At 43.1% G+C, this 20,603-nt stretch overlaps 1 protein-coding gene across 3 annotated transcripts in view; it reads left to right on the top strand.

Moving 5' to 3' along the window:
- The window catches only part of ODF2 (outer dense fiber of sperm tails 2), a 152,826-nt gene that overhangs the window by 3,686 nt on the left and 128,537 nt on the right, over positions 1-20,603 (top strand). For 2 of the 3 annotated variants that reach the window (XM_077478699.1, XM_077478701.1), the window contains exons 2-3: positions 10,167-10,277; positions 18,124-18,249. In XM_077478699.1, coding sequence (XP_077334825.1) covers positions 10,167-10,277; positions 18,124-18,249 — 237 coding nt within the window. Of the gene's footprint in view, positions 1-4,009; positions 4,148-10,166; positions 10,278-18,123; positions 18,250-20,603 lie in introns of those variants that run through there. The other variant, XM_077478700.1, reaches the window with a different exon arrangement.

The raw sequence follows: 20,603 nt of genomic DNA on the forward strand, positions 1-20,603 counted from the left end.
AGGTCTCACAGTTTAGTAAATATGGGAGTTCATCTCTGGGCGTGTACACACTTGCTTGGGTGGGGGGTCTCTTCCCCTAGATCCTTTGTTTATGGCAGATAGAGGGATACTGTCTCTCTGCCCATTTCCCACCTTCCCCCCCGTGGTCGTTTCCCCAAGACCCTTTTTTTTTTTTTTTTTTTTTTTTTTTTTTTTTCATGTTGGTATGCCAATTGTTAGTATGACTTGGTTTGTTCGACTTTATAGAAGTCAGATCTCTAATGTACAACATGAACCAAATTCAATTGAAAAGTCTCCGGAATGTAACATGCCTTAACACTTTTTTCTGTAAGAGACAACTTCGATCTAACATGCATACAGACAATCCTTCTTGCCGCCTATGGGTTTTATAAGTCAACTGTTATTATACTCATGCTGTTTCATAGAACTAACTGTACACTGTGACACTTGTTATGTATCGCATGTAACTGCTTGAATATTTAATAAAGAATTCCTTCTGTTAAAAAAAAAAAAAAAAAATGTAATCCAGTGAATGAAAGGGGCAGGCCAGGGGCAGTTAGGCTGGGGAGGAGAGAGCTAGATGATGCTGGATGCCCTCCAACCAGGAAATTAGTTGGGCATAAGTATGGAGGTTGAAGAGGAGGCTGGGAAAGTTCCCTGATCTTCCCTGTGATGCATGAACCCAGAAGAGGTCAGTTTGACTTAACAATGAATGCGGTCTTTCATCTGAGTATTTTACATTTGTTCCAAAACTAAATTTTTTAAAAGCAGACAAAATTTTAAAGTACTTTCAGTTAAGTCATGGAAGGTACCGATCAGCATGTTGGTACGAACGTTCCCTCAGAAATCTACTAGTGTATGGTCAGCTTAACTTATACTTGGGGGGGATTTACTAAATCTGGTGCAGCTCTGCATAGAAACCAATCAGCTTCCAGTTTTTATTGCCAAAGCTTTATTGAACAAGCTGAAGTTAGAAGCTGATTGGCTGCCTTGCAAAGCGGCACCAGATTCTGAGTGCTCCAGTTTTAGTAAATCTCCCCCTTTAAGTCATCTTAACCACTTGCCATCCGCTATATATATATATATATATATATATATATTGGGGTTTACCTGATCATGGCTGAAGATGGCCATAATCTCGGTATCATTTTATGCAGCCGGCGGCTGGTTCTCTCATGAAAGCATTCCGAGTGGCTCATAAACCGCTGGAATGCATTCCGAAGAAGCGGTAGGGGATGTGACAGGGGACGAGTCCCCCGCCGTTCATTGGTGCTTCTTAGGCTTACCGTTTCCGCCGGTTCACCTGAGAAATGATCAGCAGTGTGGCCAGCTGCTCCCAGGCGATCAGTGTGTAGATACTCTTTGATCAACTCTATGGCCTTCGAGGACCAGAGCAACATCATATCACTTCCGGTCAAGGTTGGAAGTAAATTCCAAACCGAGCGTGCGCCTGCCATATCGATTTAAAGAGCCAATGTACAATGACGATGATTCGTGCAGCCATGCCAACCCATTGCAGTTGACGGTGTAAATCACCATCATTGTACGTCGGCTCTTTACATTGATATGGCAGGAGCGTGCACCTGCACATGGCCGGCGGGCGCGATGTCTGCCGGACACCTGCAATCGCTCCTGACAGAGCCAGAACTGGGATCTGTGTGTGTAAACACACAAATCCCGCTTCTGTCAGGGGAGTAGAGACAGATCATGTGTTCCTAACTAAGTAGGAACAGCGATATTTCTCCTCCCCCAGTCAGTCCCATCCCCCCACAGTTAGAACACACAGTGAGGGAATACATTTAACCCCTTGATCGCCCCTCTAGTGTTAACCCCTTCTCTGCCAGTGACATTTATACAGTAATCGGTGGCTATTTTTAGCTCTGATCGCTGTATACATGTCAGTGGTCCCAAAAAAGTGTCCGATCTGTCCGCCGCAATGTCACAGTCCCGATAAAAATCGCCACCATTACTAGTAAAAAAAAAAAAAAAATGCCATAAATCTATCCCCTATTTTGTAGACTCTATAACTTTTGCACAAACCAATCAATATACGCTTATTGCAATTTTTATTTATTTATTTTTTTACCAAAAATATGTAGAAGAATACATATCGGCCTAAACCGAGGAAAACTTTATTTTTTTTGGATACTTTTTACAGCAAAAAAATACAAAATATTGTGTTTTTTTTTTCTTTCTTTTTTTTAATTGTCGCCTTTTTTTGTTTATAGCGCAAACAATAAAAACCGCAGAGGTGATCAAATACCACCAAAAGGAAAACTCTATTTGTGGAGGCAAAAAGGACATACATTGTGTTTGAGTACAACGTTGCACGACTGTGCAATTCTCAGTTAAAGCGACACAGTGCTGTATCACAAAAAATGGCCTGGTCAGGTTTCTTTGACCCCCCAGATCTCTCCATAAAGAGGACCCGTCATCCTTATTTCTATACCAAGGGTTGTTTATAGGAATAAAAGTGATCAAAAGAAATAAAATAACACAAAGGGACAGTGTAAAAATAAAAAGTAAAATAAGATTTTTTTTTTTTTAAAGCACCCGCACCCCTCAGAAGCGAATGCATACGTAAGTTGCACACGCATATGTAAATGGTATTTGTACCACACGTGAGGTATCGCTATGAACGTTAGAGAGAGAGCAACAGTTCTAGTGCCAGACCACCTCTGTAACTCAAAACAGGTAACCTGTAAAGGCGTTTGTCGCCATTCCACAAGTGTGTGCATGTTGGGTATCTATTTACTCGGTGCAACATGATCTTTCGCATTTTACCAAAAAATTGTGGTATATGTTGTTTTGTTTTTAATTCATTAAAATGTATTTTTTCCAAAAAAATTGCATTTGAAATTGCTGCGCAAATACTACGTGACATAAAAAATGGCAGTGATCTCCATTTTATTCCCCAGGGTCTCTGCTAAAATAAAATATGTTTTCATTTATTTATTTTTAATTCATTAAAATGTATTATTTCCCCAAAAATTGCACTTGAATCTGTTGCGCAAATACTGCGTGACGTTCAAAAAATTGCAATGATCTCCATTTTATTCGCCAGGGTCTCTGCTAAAAAAAAAAATATATTTTACCAGAGACCTGGGGGAATAAAATGGAGATCATTGCAATTTTTTATGTCATGCAGTATTTTGGGCAGCAGGTTCAAGTGAAATGTTTTGGGAAAAAATGAATTTTAATTAATTAAAAAAAAACAAAAAAAACATTTTTTTAATTCAGTAAAATAATTTTTTTCCCAAAAAATTGCACTTGAAACAAATACTGCGTGACATAAAAAAATTGCAATGATTTCCATTTTATTCCCCAGGGTCTCTGCTAAAAAATAAATAAATATATATAAATATATATATATATATATATATATATATATATTTATTTTAGCAGAGACCCAGGGGAATAAAATGGAGATCACTGCAATTTTTTATGTCACGCAGTATTTGCGCAGAAGTTTCAAGTGAATTTTTTTGGGAAAAAAATGAATTTTTTAAAAAAAAAAGTAGTTTAATTCATTTAAAATGATTTTTTTCCCTAAAAATTGCCGCGCAAATACTGCGTGACATAAAAAAATTGTAATGATCTCCATTTTATTCCCTAGGGTCTCTGCTAAAATAAAATATATAATGTTTGGGGGTTCTAATTCATTTTCTAGCAAAAAAGAAAAAAAATACTGATTTAAACAAAATGTGCCAGAGAAAGCCTGGTCAGCAAGCTGTTAATGCCAATGGTCATTTTAATGCTTACAAAAAAATAAAAAATAAATGAAAGGAAGGAGATGTGTTGAAGAAAAGTCTAATGGATGTTTTGTGGATGGTTGTTTTGTTTTATTGGTGCTTACTGCAATGCTGCAAGTTTTTGTTGCTGATTTGTATATGCAGTATTACGAGTTTTGTAAGTAGTGCCATGGTGGAGTGCAATGATGGGGTAATCAGAATAGTAGCTGGCTTGGCTTTAGGTGTAGACAGTTGTAGGAAGCATCGGTATCCATGGGAACAGCTTGCTGGGAGTCGGGAGTCACCTGGGGCTCCTTCCAAGCTTTGTTACTATAGAAGAGTGTAAACTACGAGCAGAGCAGCACACTCACTCCCAAAGTCTTCTCCTGGATTTCTTATCAATCTGATATAATAAGGTAGGAATCTGACTATAGTATCCATGAGCTGACCTTCTACTTCTGTACTGGCTGTACATCTCTATACATTTGTGGATTATGTTGTTTTATACCATGGAATGGTTTTCAGCAGTCTCCTTCCACCCATGTCTGGATTAGTAGTTTGCGTCTTGCTGTTTCTTTCATTTGTATTGTGTATGGGGTAATCGCTAAGTTCAGCTGATAGTTTCCTGATTCTACTCTATCAGCAATTCTCAAATCATCATCAGTGATCCTGTGAATACTCACATGCTAGATAATAAAGATGACATGGATGATGGTGATTGCCCTGGTGCAGTTTTGCTCATATTCCTCCATAGATGTGCACAGTCTAAAGCCTAATGTGGGGTTACACACTATAAGATAATCGGGCGAACGATCCTTCAATTTTCCTCGTTTCACAGCAAATTGGAGCCGATAAAAACGGAAATTCTCGTACGACAAACGCTTTTATTATTTTTTGTTCATTGTTTCTGATCAAGCGCCGTCTTTCTTTTTCTGATTTGTCTTGTACGAAAATGGTACACATTAAACAAAAATCGTTCGTTCTTTTCCCAGACGAAAACAACTTTGGAGTTTGTCCCTTTGGGAATTTTCATACGAAAAGTCAGAATCGGCTGTCGAAAGTTGTGTGCGCACTATACGAAAATCGTACGAAAGTTCTTTGGATGAAATTTCTCTCCTGATTTTCTTATAGTGTGTATGAGCCCTTAAAGCGGAACTTCAGTCATTTTTTCATCTTTCCATCTATTAAATCTTCTGCTCTTGTTGTTTGGACTTTGGATAGTAAACATTTTTTTTTTCTGCCAGTAAATCCCTTATACAGCCCACTTCCTGTTTGTCTGCTCATTGGCCTAGGCTTATGGCATCATGCACTGCTCTCTCTCTCTCTCTCTCACTCTTGTTAAAGTTTGCCAGGAAGGGAGGGGGGATGAGTCATAAGAGGGCGAATGAGAGCTGCAGAGCTGGAGGTGTGTGTCTGTGTAAATCCAGGAAGTGAACAGGCAGCAGCTTCAGCTGCCCACAGTAAAAGCTTCAGAATGGCAAAGATGTCTTTATTACAAATTATGTGAGCAGACTGCAGTTCCTCTTTAAGCTGTTAGAAAATTGGACGAATGATCTAAAGCAGGGTTAGGCAACCTGGGGCCCTTCAGCTGTTGTGGAACTACATTTCCCATGAGGCACTGCAAGGCTGGCAGTTACAATTACTCCCAGAGGCATGATGGGACTTGTAGTTCTGCAACAGCTGGAGGGCCCCGGGTTGCTTACCCCTGATCTAAAGCCTAGTGCTGTTAGAAAATCAGACGAAAGATCTAAAGCAGTGTTTCTCAAACTTTTTTGTTGTCTTGCAGCGCACCAAAAAGATCTAAATATTTTCACAGCACACGGTATTATATTTTCTTGCTGATATAATAACGTTGAGGCAAGCCATGCTCAGCACCTCATTGGCTGGAAGCGCCTTGCGCGGCACCTGTTCTGGCACACTGCAGGCTAATCGTATTGGCGATCCGGATTGCCGGGGTCTGGTGGCGGCGAAAATCAATCGTTCCAAATAAATAGCTAGAGGAGAGAGAGATAAATTGTTCAGATTAAATAATTTAAATGTTAAGATTTACAGTTTGCACAAGAAATATGGCGTTTGCCATGCTAGCCTGATCTCTATAATTCTAAAGTGCATCACTAGGGGGATCACCAGCGAGAGAAAGGAGAATATTATTATAAAACTTTAGCAAAGATACATACAGTAGTTACATAGGTTGAGAAAAAGACACAAGTCCATCTGGTTCTATATCTATTGTATCTCGCAAAACTTTTACTTGTTACTTTCTTTACTTGTACTCCACTTTTGTTGCCAGCAGTTTAGACATTAATGGCTGTGTGTTGAGTTATTTTGAGGCAGCAAATTTACACTGTTATAAAAGCTGTACACTCACTACTTTACATTGCAGCAAAGTGTCATTTCTTCAGTGTTGTCACATGAAAAGATAGAATAAAATATTTACAAAAATGTGAGGGGTGTACTCGCTTTTAGTGACTAATTTTACTCAATTTAGTGATCTTTATTTTAGGTGGTTTTAGCAGTATACTGGCTTGCATTTTAACCCCTTCCTGACCAGCTCCCCTGGGCGAAACATTTCCTTACGTTGCATCGCCTTTTGACCACTAGGGGTCGAGCTCGCCGCCGGAGCCGACACAAGTGCCCAGTGGGTGCGATGACTGCCAGGCAGCCGTGATTGCTTGTGACACACACAGATCCCAGATCTCGCTCTAACGCACAGATCCCGGTTCTCTCAGGGGAGAGGAGACCAATCGTGTGTTCATCCTAAGTATGAACACAGATCTCTCTCTCTCTCTCTCGCTCGCTCCTCCTAGACAGTCCCATCCCCCCTACAGTTAGATCACCGTTAACCCCTTCCCTGCCAGTGATATTTATACAGTAATCAGTGCATTTTTAAAGCATTTTGCTATAAAAAAAAAATGGTCCTAAAAATGTGTCAAAAGTGTCCAATTTGTCCGCCGCAATATTGCAGTCCTGATATAAATCACAAATCGCCGCCATTACTAATAAAAAAAAAAAATTAAAAAAATGCCATATATCTATCCCCTATTTTGTAGATGCTGTAAGTTTTCAATCAATATAAGCTTAGTGCGTTTTTTTGTGTGTTTTTTTTTTTTTTTTTTTTTTCTACCAAAAATATGTAGAAGACTACACATCAGCCTAAACTGAGGAAAAAATTATTAAAAAAAAAAAAATGGGATATTTATTATAGCAAAAAGTAAAAGATATTGGGGGTTATTTCTGAAAGGCAAATCCACTTCAAGTGCACTTGGGAGTGCAGTCGCTGTAGATCAGAGGGGGACATGCAAGGAAAATAAAAAAAGCATTTTAACTTGCACATGATTGGAGGATAAAATCAGCAGAGCTTCCCCTCATTTCAGACCTACCCCTCAGATTTACAGCGACTGCACTTCCAAGTGCACTTGTAGTGCAAAGTGTATTTGCCTTTCGTAAATAACCCCCTTTGTGTTTTTTTTTTTTTTTTTTCTTCTTTTGTTTATCGTGCAAAAAATAAAAACCACAGAGGTGATCAAATACCATCAAAAGAAAGCTCTATTTGTGGGGAAAAAAGGACGTCAATTTTGTTTGGGTACAGCATCACACGACTGCGCAATTCTCAGTTAAAGCGACCCAGTGCCGTATCGCAAAAAATGGCCTGGTCATTGAGCAGCCAAATCTTCCGGGGCTAAAGTGGTTAGTTATGCCTCCTTTCCACTCAGCGGATCGGTTCGGTTTGGTTCGGTACGGTACACTATTTTGAGTGTTTCCATTATGAAAGCGGTCCATACAACCGAACCATACCGCACCATTCAGGGTCCTGTTTCAGATGTGGGGCCATAGAAAATGGTACGGTACTGTTAGGGCAGAGCTACTGGCATCACACAATACATTCCACTGATTGGCGGACACAGAAAACATCAATGCTCACGTTAAAGGCATTTTTTCGAAACCCCCGTATGGCCCCTGGTGGTCCGACTTGCAGTGGAAACGCTCACCTGAATAGACCGGACCATTATAATACTTCCAAACTGTACCGACCCAAACCGTTCCACTCAGTGGAAACGAGGCATAGGTGTTAGGCATGAATTCTATTTTAAAGCTGACCTTTGGTAAGGTGAGTTGATTCCCATTAGGAATGAATGGCACTGAAGTACACAAACATGAAAACCTGTTTTTGTTTGCAGCCCAGGAGCGTGAAGCCAGCTTTAAAGTGGTTCTAATTTTAAACATAATGTATTCTTTGCACTAGGGTAAAAAACCTTCTGTGCTGCAGGATGCCCCTCTCAACCCTCTTATACCAGATCTTACACAGGATGAGATATGGGACAATGTAATCCAGTTTAAAGTGGTAGTGGGAGCGACGCTACAGATCAATGCAAAAAATAAAGTTTTTGTAAATGATAAAATAAAACACTGTCAGCATTTTACTAAGGAGGAGGAAGGAGAGAAACGAGACATAGCTTTATTTCTGCTGAAAGGTCCACTGCAAAGGTACCACCCCGCATTGTTACCTTGGGTCTGGGAGGGAGGCCTTCACTCCAAGTCATTCTAGTTAGCTTGCTTTCATTGCAGATGGTGGCAAAGCAGAGAAGGAAAGGTTAATATGTGCTGCTGGAGAAGAGGGAGCCTGTCATGGAAAAATCACAGGTTCACTTTGAGATCTCGTTAGTCACTCTATGTTATAAGCACAGCATCGTGGACAGACCACTTAGATATGACAGGAACAGATCTACTCCAGATCCTCTTGTTCATATATGTTGTTTTTGCACTTATAGAAGAATATAAAAAGACTGTCTACAATGTGTGTCTAAAAAGTTTGGTGAATGGTCCAATATCTTGATAGCAACATAGGTAAGGTGTGCGCACATGCACAGGGCTATCCAGAGACACGCCAAGAAACGCCACCTAGCGTGGAGTACACATGACCATCAGGGTAAACCCACATGTAGTCTGTGTGAGAGGTAGGGTCACTACTACTACTAGTGCAATGGAGCAAAGAGTGAACATCAAGTTCTGCTACAAATTGGCGAAAACGGCGACGGAAACACGTGACATGTTGGTGCAAGTGTAGGGGACAGAAGCTGTTAGCAGAAAATGTGTTTACGATTGATTCAAACGCTTTCACAGCGGGAAGGAAACCACTGAGGATGAGCCACATCGGCCGTCAACAAGCAGAACCCCAGACACGACCGAGTGAGTGCGACAAATGCTGGCATGAGATTGGCAACTGGCTATACGATTGATGGCAGAGGAATTGGGCATTAGCAAGGACACAATGCGCACCATCATCCACAAAGATTTGGGTAAACGGAAGTTCTGTTCCCAGTTTGTGCCGCAGAAGATGACAGCTAAATAGAAAGCAAAATGGATGGAAACCTCCTGGAGATTTCATTACCATGTGTGACCAGGATCCAGCCTGCGTCCTGTGCGATACATGTGCGACAATTCTTGGCTCAGCGCTGCGTACCAGTACTCGATCATCCACTTTACTTCCCCTGATCTGGCACCTACGGACTTTTTTCTGTTTCCCCGCCTGAAGAGTGTCATGAAAGGCGCACATTTTGCGGACGTGGCGGCAATCTAAGAATGTGTGACAGCAGTTCTATGATGAGTTCCTAAAGAGGTCATTTCTGACAGTTTCTAGAAGCTTTATGAAGGTTGCCAAATGTGTGTTGTGAAGGATGGCAATTATTTTGAAGGCCAATAAAGGTACTGTATTTATTGGCTTATAACGCACACTTTTTCACCCTGAAAATCGGGTGGCAATAGCGTATGTGTGTTATACACCAATGCTTTAATTTTAGCTGCCTCGGAGGGGTCAGGCGGGGGGACGGGATGAGCGCCATCAGATTACATACAGTGAGAATCTCCTGTTTAGTTGGCGGCCTCTGTAACAAGAAGTCCCATCTACTGGGCCGCCATTGAACCAGTGTTCTGTCTATCATAGGAGATTCTCACTGTATGTATGTGTCGGCGCTGGTCCCTCTCCCCTCTAGGCTGCAGATGGGCATCGATCAGGCTGCACTGATTGCAACGGTGAGGCTGCTGCATTTGAAGGCAACGGTGAGGCTGCTGCATTGATGTGGATTGATGAGGCTGCATTGATGGCACTTGTGAGGCTGCAGATGGGCATTGATCAGGCTGCATTGATGGCAATGGTGAGGCTGCAAATGGCGCTGACCCTTATTTTTCTTCAAAGTTCCTTATTTCAAATGAAAGTTGTTGTTTTTTTCCTGAAACTTCCCTCCGATTAAATATGGTAATTTGTTTGGATCTTCTGTTTTTTGTTTCTTTTTTGATGCCTTTCACCAAACTTTTTAGACACACGTCATGTGTTTTATTTTATTTTTTTGCAGCCAGTTGTATTGATTTTGGGTAAATTCAAGTGTGCATAGAACATAATAATAGGTTTACATTTTTTGTTTGTTTGGTTTCCACCAGAAAACTATGAAGAACCGTTCTCCATCCCCCCCGCTGCATGTCCACGTGGATGAGAGTACTCCTGTACATGTTCATATCAAGAAGGGAACAAAGATTGCCTCCAAATTACAGGTGAGATTTTGCCATTTATAATTGAGACCGCTCAATGTACATTTACTGCGCTCGTATTCTGAGTGGTTATGGCAGTGCTTTATCTAAAATAGACTGTCACTGTAATAATACTTAACCAGTTGCCGACCGCCGCACGACGATGTACGTCGATAGCATGGCACGGGCAGGCATATTGGCGTACATGTACGTCCCTTGCCTCCCGCGGGTCGGGGGCCCGATCGGGCCCCCGCCCGGTGCCTGCGGCGGTCGGTATTCGTGCGGGAGCGATCCCGGACGAGGGGACGGCCATTCGTTCATGGCCACCCCCTCGCGATCGCTCCCGACGAATAGGAATCCCCCGTGACATCACTTCCTCTCCTGTAATGTAAACACAGGAGAGGAAGTGATGTATTCTCTCCTCCGTGTCGGTATTTTTCGTTCCGACACGGAGGAGAGCGGATCGGTGAGTTGCACCAACACTCTACACACACAGTAGAACATGCCAGGCACACTCACACCCCCCCTTTACCCCCCGATCACCCCCCCAATTACCCCTGCCCCCCAGTCACAGTGACACCAATGTCATTTTTTTTTTTTTTTTTTGCATTGGTGTCATTTGTGACTGTAATAACTGTTAGGGCAGTTAGAGTTAGCCCCCTTTAGTTCTAATGTACCCCCCTAACCCCCCCAATAAAGGTTTAACCCCGTGATCACCCCCCGTCGCCAGTGTCACTAAGGCTGGGTTCACATTGCAGCGGTTTATGAGAACGAATGTGATTCGCACCGCACTGCAGTGCAAATCACATCCGATCTCTGTGCGATTCGAGTTCAGCCATTCGCCGCACCCGCCGCACCCGCCACACCCGCCGCACCCACCGCAAATTCGCACGGGACCCTTTTTTTGGCCCGCAGCAGAATCGGATCGCATGGGTGTTCACACCATGCGATCCGAGTTTGCAGATCGCACTGCGATATGCGAACTGATCTGGGGGTGTCAGTAACATTTCACTGACACTCCCAGCAGTTCGCATAGGGCAGTGTGAACTGCCGCCGGGAGGCATGCGATGCGGGAACCCGCCGCGCATTCGTGGCGTTCCCGCATCGCTCCAGTGTGAACCCAGCCTAATAAGCGATCGTTTTTCTGATCGCTGTATTAGTGTCACAGGTGACGCTAGTTAGGCAGGTAGGTATTTAGGTTCGCCGCAGCTTTTTATAGCGCCAGGGACCCCCATATACTACCGCATAAACCCCCCTGATTGCCCCCTAGTTAACCCTTTCACCAGTGATCACCATATAACTGTTACAGGTGACGCTGGTTGGTTAGTTATTTTTTATAGTTTCAGGGCACCCGCCATTTATTACCTAATAAAGGTTTAACCCCCTGATCACCCGGCGGGTGTCATTTGTGACTAATAACTGTTAGGGCAGTTAGGGTTAGCCCCCTTTAGTTCTAAGGTACCCCCCTAACCCCCCCAATAAAGGTTTAACCCCGTGATCACCCCCCGTCGCCAGTGTCACTAAGGCTGGGTTCACATTGCAGCGGTTTATGAGAACGGATGTGATTCGCACCGCACTGCAGTGCAAATCACATCCGATCTCTGTGCGATTCGAGTTCAGCCATTCGCCGCACCCGCCGCACCCGCCGCAAATTCGCACGGGACCCTTTTTTTGGCCCGCAGCAGAATCGGATCGCATGGGTGTTCACACCATGCGATCCGAGTTTGCAGATCGCACTGCGATATGCGAACTGATCTGGGGGTGTCAGTAACATTTCACTGACACTCCCAGCAGTTCGCATAGGGCAGTGTGAACTGCCGCCGGGAGGCATGCGATGCGGGAACCCGCCGCGCATTCGTGGCGTTCCCGCATCGCTCCAGTGTGAACCCAGCCTAATAAGCGATCGTTTTTCTGATCGCTGTATTAGTGTCACAGGTGACGCTAGTTAGGCAGGTAGGTATTTAGGTTCGCCGCAGCTTTTTATAGCGCCAGGGACCCCCATATACTACCGCATAAAGCCCCCTGATTGCCCCCTAGTTAACCCTTTCACCAGTGATCACCATATAACTGTTACAGGTGACGCTGGTTGGTTAGTTATTTTTTTATAGTTTCAGGGCACCCGCCATTTATTACCTAGTCTCACTAGTGTACCCCTAAATTTAGGGGTGTCTACTTTCCAAAATGGGGTCATTTGGGGGGGTTTGTGCCATCTTGGCATTTTATGGCCTTCAAAACTGTAACGCCCTTAGAAAGCCTGAAGGCGGTGCTTGGTTTTCGGGGCCCCGTACGCGGCTAGGCTCCCAAAAGGTCCCACATATGTGGTATCCCCGTACTCAGGAGAAGCAGCAGAATTTATTTTGGGGTGTCATTTCACATATGCCCATGGCATGCGTGAGCAATATATCATTTAGTGACAACTTTGTGAAAAAAAAAAAGTTTGTAATTTTCCCGCAACTTGTGGCAAAATATAAAATATTCCATGGACTCAACATGCCTCTCAGCAAATAGCTTGGGGTGTCTACTTTCTAAAATGGGGTCATTTGTGGGGGTTTTGTGCCATCTTGGCATTTTATGGCCTTCAAAACTGTAATAGGTAGTGAGAAGTGAACTCAAAAATTTACGCCCTTAGAAAGCCTGAAGGCGGTGCTTGGTTTTCGGGGCCCCGTACGCGGCTAGGCTCCCAAAAAGTCCCACATATGTGGTATCCCCGTACTCAGGAGAAGCAGCAGAATTTATTTTGGGGTGTCATTTCACATATGCCCATGGCATGTGTGAGCAATATATCATTTAGTGACAACTTTGTGAAAAAAAAAAAAAAAAAAAAAGTTTGTAATTTTCCCGCAACTTGTGGCAAAATATAAAATATTCCATGGACTCAACATGCCTCTCAGCAAATAGCTTGGGGTGTCTACTTTCTAAAATGGGGTCATTTGTGGGGGTTTTGTGCCATCTTGGCATTTTATGGCCTTCAAAACTGTAATAGGTAGTGAGAAGTGAACTCAAAAATTTACGCCCTTAGAAAGCCTGAAGGCGGTGCTTGGTTTTCGGGGCCCCGTACGCGGCTAGGCTCCCAAAAAGTCCCACATATGTGGTATCCCCGTACTCAGGAGAAGCAGCAGAATTTATTTTGGGGTGTCATTTCACATATGCCCATGGCATGTGTGAGCAATATATCATTTAGTGACAACTTTGTGAAAAAAAAAAAAAAAAAAAAAAGTTTGTAATTTTCCCGCAACTTGTGGCAAAATATAAAATATTCCATGAACTCAACATGCCTCTCAGCAAATAGCTTGGGGTGTCTACTTTCTAAAATGGGGTCATTTGTGGGGGTTTTGTGCCATCTTGGCATTTTATGGCCTTCAAAACTGTAATAGGTAGTGAGAAGTGATCTCAAAAATTTACGCCCTTAGAAAGCCTGAAGGCGGTGCTTGGTTTTCGGGGCCCCGTACGCGGCTAGGCTCCCAAAAAGTCCCACATATGTGGTATCCCCGTACTCAGGAGAAGCAGCAGAATTTATTTTGGGGTGTTATTTCACATACGCCCATAGCATGTGTGAGCAATATATCATTTAGTGACAACTTTGTGTAAAAAAAAAAAAAAATTTTTTTTTTTGTCATTATTCAATCGCTTGAGGCAAAAAAATAAAATATTCAATGGGCTCAACATGCCTCTTATCAATTTCCTTAGGGGGTCTACTTTCCAAAATGGGGTCATTTGGGGGGGTTTTGTACTGCCCTGCCATTTTAGCACCTCAAGAAATGAGATAGGCAGTCGTAAACTAAAAGCTGCGTAAATTGCAGAAAACGTACCTTAGTTTGTAGATGTGACAACTTTTGCGCAAACCAATAAATATACAATTATTGACTTTTTTTTTTACCAAAGACATGTGGCTGAATACATTTTGGCCTAAATGTATGACTAAAATTGAGTTTATTGGATTTTTCTAATAACAAAAAGTAGAAAATATCATTTTTTTTCAAAATTTGCGGTCTTTTTACGTTTATATCGCAAAAAATAAAAATCGCAGAGGCAATCAAATACCATCAAAAGAAAGCTCTATTTGTGGGAAGAAAAGGACGCAAATTTTGTTTGGGTACAACATTGCATGACCGCGCAATTACCAGTTAAAGCAGCGCAGTGCCAAAGTGTAAAAAGACCTCTGGTCATTTACCAGCAAAATGGTCCGGTCTGAAAGTGGTTAAAAAAGCTGATGAGAGGTGTAAAATGCAGGCACCTTCCATTCATCTTCTGTCTATCTAGTTCAACCAATAGAAAACCTCCATATACAGAATCCTCTACCCACAACTGATCCAGAAGAAGGCAACTCCAATTTGCTCCAGCGATCCCTTGAAGGCAATCAGATATTCCCTGGATCAATTTCTAGTGTTATCATCTATAAATGTTAGTATCAATTTATATTTTGTTAGTTTAGGAATGCATCCAGTTCTTTGTTAACCCTCGGAAGGTTTTATACCCTTTGTGACCAGGCTATTTTTTTGCTATTCAGCACTGCGCTACTTTAACTGGTAATTGCGCGGTCATGCAGCACTGTACACAAATGAAATTTTATATAATTTTTCATACAAAAAGAGCTTTCTTTGGATGGGTTTTTTTATTATATAAATAAAAAAAAGCACAGAACATTTTGAAAAAAAAAATTTTTTTTTACTTTGTTATAAAACATCCAGTTAAAAAAAAATCTAATTTCTTCCTAAATTGAGGCCAACATTTTACATTGCTACATGTCTTTGGTAAAATTCCAAATAGGGTACATTGATTCGTTTGCGCAAAAGTTATAGCATCTACAAACTATGGGACAGATTTATGGACTTTTTATTTATTTTTTATTGTTATTTACTAGTGATGGTGGTGGTCAGCGATTTATTTATTTATTTATTTATTTGTTTGTTTGCAGGATTGTGGCAGACAAATCTGACACTAAGTGACACCAATACAGTGATCAATGCTAAAAAAAAATGCACTGTCACTGTATAAATGACACTGGCAGGAAGGAGTTAACATCAGATCAAAGGTTATGTGTGCTCCTAGGGCAGTGATGGTGAACCTTGGTACCCCAGATATTTTTTGTAACTACATTTCCCATGATGCTCAACTACACTGCGGAGTGCATGAGCATCATGGGAAATGTAGTTCCAAAACATCTGGGGTGCCAAGGTTCGCTATCACGAGGAAGTGCTTTCTAACTGTGGGGGGAATGCTGTGACTGGAGGAAAACAGATCTGTTTTTTTTTTTTTTTTTTTTTAACAGATAAGAAGTGGACTGGAAGAAAACAGATTTTTGTTATACTTGCATTGGCGGTGATCAGCGACTTATAGTGGGACTGTAATAGTGTGGCAGACAATCAGACAATAACTGACGCTGGCTGGGTGTACATTGACACTAATACAGCGATCAGTGCTAATACTATACACTGTCACTGTACATATGACACTGGCTGAGAAGGGGTTAACTTCTAGGGGCGGTCAAGGGGATAACTGTATGCCTAACCATGTGAAATGTGTGTTATATGTGCTGCTTTTACTAAGTGTTCTTGTTGTTTTTCCCTGCTTCGTAGAGAATGAAAAAACGGCAAGATCGAATGTCAATGTTCAGTGCTCTGTTTTGTTTAAAACACACAGCTCTCTTCTGTTAAAGTGGTGTTGCCACCAAAAAATTAAAAGCTGCTTAAAATTCATAAAAAAAAAAAAAAATTATTGGCAAAAAAAAAATGTTTTACTCACCTCTAAATACCGGTTGCTAGGGGGTCCCTCGTAATCTGCCTTCTTCATTTCCCGGGCTGGTGACATCACTTCCCCTCGCGCCGCACATTCACCTGGGACCTGTCATGTGTCCCAGGTGACTTACGGCGTATCACGGCGCCCTGCGCCGCTCGCGCATGCGCAGTGGGTGCCCGGCTGTGAAGCCACAGCCGGGTGCCCACAGTATGCATGACGGCGCCGCGAGCGGAGCGGGGAGCGAGGGGGGGGGGGCTTCGTTCCCCCGCATCGCTGGACCCTGGGGCAGGTAAGTGTCCGATTATTAAAAGCCAGCAGCTGCAGTATTTGTAGCTGCTGACTTTTAATTTTTTTTTTTTAGGGGGTACCCCACTTTAATGATGGAAGCCAATCAGCAGGTCCCCACGATCAATCATTGGCCGGGATCTGCTGATCACCTTGTGCTTTAACAAATCGCAGCACAGCCGATATTACCCAGAAAGGCCGATCATGTACCAGATGTGTGATCCAGCGCACAGCGGCCACCTTGCAGCAGTAAATGTTGATGGGACGGCCCCCAAGCGGTTAAAAGAATCTACTAGGCTGGCCACAACTAGTTCTTGAGGGAGTCCATTCCACATTTTCACAGCTCTTACTGTTTAGAAGCCTTTCCGTATGTGGAGGTTAAATCACTTTTCCTCCAGATGTAAAGAGTTGTCCTCTGTAATGACTTTAAAGTGTTACTAAACCCAGGAGCCTGCATTCGCCATATCTGGTCACAGAACATGGAAATGCAATTAGTTAAGTAAATATAAACTGCTAAATACCTTTTCCCATCAGCAGTATATAGCAGTCTGGTGACTTCTATCAATGTCTGGTTAAAGCTTGTAGGAGGAGTTTTCATTCACTTCTGATTGTCCTATGAGGCTGCATGACCCCTGACCCCTGTCTGGATTGTGCTGATTGGCCCTGTGTCGATCACATGCACCCCAAAGGAAAAAAACTCTCTAGCAATACGGTGTGAACTGAGCATGTGCAGAGTGCTGCAAAGGCTCTGTACTATCAGGTGATGGATTGGGGACTGTGGAAGAAAGGAAGGATCAGAGAAGACAGAATCAAACAGCCTTTTTACACAATGTGGAGAATTAATCCCTTAGGTTCCACACTGAGTATAACAAACCTGCTTTACTGCATATACAGACTGATTATACCATTGTGGGTTTAGTAACACTTTAAAATACCTTCTGCTTCCAAGTGCCAGACTGTTGTGAACAGGCAAAGCTCTGATCCTTCCAGGTGGTGGGGTGTTTTTTTTTTTATTTTTTTTTTTATTTTATTTTTTCATGCCTCACTATCACATCTTCCTATTGGCCCATCACTCTGGTGGACTGCTTCACAGACCAGTAGGGATATGCGGGTCGTGGCTGGTAATGACGTGCTAAAGTTTTGTCCAATCACAACTGTCCAAACAGAGGGAGGCACTATAGAGCTTTTACCAAGGGAGCGCCAGTCACCACTGAAGAAAGGTTGCCAACAGGTGACTCGGGGGCCCCTGATTCAACTTGTAACAGAAAAATCACTTAGGAGAACATTGTAAACCATGTGCAATGAAAGGTTCCCCGGGTTCAGCTGAATACCCCTTTTGTAAATATTTTGTAAAGGTTAGACTACAATACAGCGGTACCTTGGATTACGAGCATAATGCATTTCAGAAGAATGCTTGTAATCCAAAGCAGTCTTGTATCAAAGCGAGTTTCCCCATAGGAAATAATGGAAACTCATATAATCTGTTCCAGTGGCACTGCTAGTGTATGCAGTACTGCATGTAACCAGAGGTGGGGGGGGGCACCGGAAACACTCGGAGCCACTTGGATGCACTCAGATACACTCGGGAACAGTTTCCAAACGTTTCAGAGCGCCCCCGCACCTCTGGCCAAATGCGTTACTGCACACTCCAGAGGCTTGAATCCAGCTCGTTTCGCAAGACAAAGCTTGCAGACCGAGTCAGGATTTAAAATAAATAATAGCTTGTTTTGCAAAAACGCTTGTAAATCGCTTTACTCGCAATCCGAGGTATTAACTTTCTAGAAATGTGTTTGAATCTGACCTAATTCCTAATATCTGAACAAATTCTTTGGTTTATATCTCTGATTAGAAAGGACCCAAAAGCAAAGGGAAAAGTGATCCCGGGAATCTTCGGCGAACAGTTAAGGTGAAGACTAGGGTCCCATGGATTCCTCCAGGGAAAACCTCTGTACGAGATGCTGGATTCAAATGGGAGGTAAGTGGTCTTTCCACTCAGGAATTGCAAACGTATGTTGGTATTTAATATTGTGAAGATAAGAAGGAGGTGTTCTGTAGTCCTGTCCTAGGCTGACAACACTACTCCCCTATAGATACTGTGCAGTGTAAGCAAGGAAGTATGTTACTGGCAGGATCATCAAATGGGGGGGAGAAAAGGGGGTGGGGAATCATATAATGAAAACACTAAAGCAGCCACTACGTGTAACGGCTGCTAAGCTGCAATGTATTGTATTTTTGTTGTTTTGTGTTTTTACACTCTTAAAAAGACAGGTGCAGGGGAATAAAACGGCTCATCCTTAGCCCCACATCTAGCCTGGAACCCCCCCGGGTGCTCACTTACCACTTCATGGCAGTGATGGCTGTTCACATCCTTCAGCCTGAAATATTCTTTGCCACTGTTTGGGCTTGTGAAGAAACTCCCCAAAGATTTCAATGAGACTATGGAACTGGTGTCTACCTCCTGCTCCATTCATGTTACTGCACAAGTTTGGACGGGGCTTGAGAAGAATTCGGGCCCAAGAATACATACACTCGCCAGCCACTTTATTAGGCACACCTGTTAAATTGTTTGGCAACAGAAATTTCTAACCAGCCAGTCACATGGCAGCAACTCAATGCATTAAGGCATCTAGACGCAGTAAAGACAACTTGTTGAAGTTCAAACCGACCATCAGAATGTGGAAGAAAGGGGATTTAAGTGACTTTGAACATGACATTGTTGTTGGTGCCGGATGGGCTTGTCTGATTATTTCACAAACTGCTGATCTACTGGGATTTTCCCTCACAACCATCTCTAGAGTTTACAGAGAATGGTCCAAAAAAGAGAAAATATCCAGTGAGCGGAAGTTGTGTGGAGGAAAATTCCTTGTTGATGTCAGAGGAGAATGGGCAGACGATAGATCGGCAACAGTAACTCAAATAACCACTTGTCACAATAAAGGTTTGTAGAATACCATCTCTGAACGCACAACACTTTGAATCCTGAAGCAGATGGGCTACAGCAGCAGAAGACCACACCAGGTGCCACGCCTGTCAACCAAGAGCAGTAAACGGAGTCTTTAATTCGGTTACTGACCCACGGTTTCAATAAGGAGACATGAAACACATTTGAGATGTGCATGCTAGGAGGAAGGTCCAACGCGTAAGCCACTGGGTTAATCCTGCGAAGGATACGGAAAGGCCCAATAAACCGAGGTGCAAACTTCAGTGAGGGAACACGAAGCCGGTGGTTGTGAGATGACAGCCAGACCCTGTCCACCACCTGGTAGGAAGGCGCAGGCAGGCGTCTGCGCTCAGCATGGAGTCTGTACCTATCATTAGCATGACGCAAAGCCTCCTGGACTTGTATCCAAGTGGAACGAAGACCACGGACATGCTCCTCTAACGCAGGAATACTCTGCGGAACAAACGAGTCAGGCAACATGGAAGGTTGGAAACCATAATTCGCCATAAATGGAGACATTCGGGAGGCAGAATTCAAGGTACTGTTGTGAGCAAACTCAACCCAAGGTAATAGGTCAGACCAGTTGTTATGATGGTCAGAAATATAGCAACATAGGAATTGCTCCAAGGACTGATTGGCTCGTTCTGCGGCCCCATTAGACTGCGGGTGATACGCAGAAGAGAACGCAAGCTGGATTCCCAACTGTGCACAAAAGACTTGCCAGAACCGGGAGACAAACTGACTGCCCCTGTCCGAGACAATCACCTTGGGTAGCCCATGTAAGCGAAAGATCTCCTGAGCAAAAATGAAAGCCAGTTTTTTAGAGGTAGGCAACTTTTTAAGTGGAATACAATGACACATCTTTAAGAACTGGTCAACCACCATAAGGATAACAGTATTTCCTTGGGAGTTGGGCAAGTCCACAATGAAATCCATAGACAGGGGAGTCCAGAGCCTCTCTCCATTGGGTATGGGTTGTAGGAGGCCCACTGGAAGGTGTCGTGGAGTCTTACTCTGAGCACACACGGGACAGGCAGCTACGAAGGCAGTAACATCAGCCCATAGACTAGGCCACCAGAATTGTTGGGAAATGGCCCAAATGAGTTGATTCTTCCCAGGATGGCCAGCTGCCGTGGGAGAATGGTAAGTCTGGAGCACAGCTATACGGAGACTTTCAGGGACAAAGCAGCGGTCACAAGGTTTATCGGGAGAAGCATGGACCTGAGCAGCAAGAATTTTGTCACCCAAAGGAGAAATAAGACTGGTGCGAACCGTAGCCAAGATACGATCAGGAGAAATCATAGGAACCGGAACCAACTCCGACTTGGAATTGGAGGAAAATTGTTGTGACAAGGCATCAGCCCTTACATTCTTAGTACCGGGTAAGA

The sequence above is a fragment of the Lithobates pipiens genome, unplaced genomic scaffold (assembly GCF_037356315.1).
Source record: "Lithobates pipiens isolate NorthernLeopardFrog02 unplaced genomic scaffold, aLitPip1_a1.2 Scaffold_1, whole genome shotgun sequence".
Classification (NCBI taxonomy): Eukaryota; Metazoa; Chordata; class Amphibia; order Anura; family Ranidae; genus Lithobates; species Lithobates pipiens.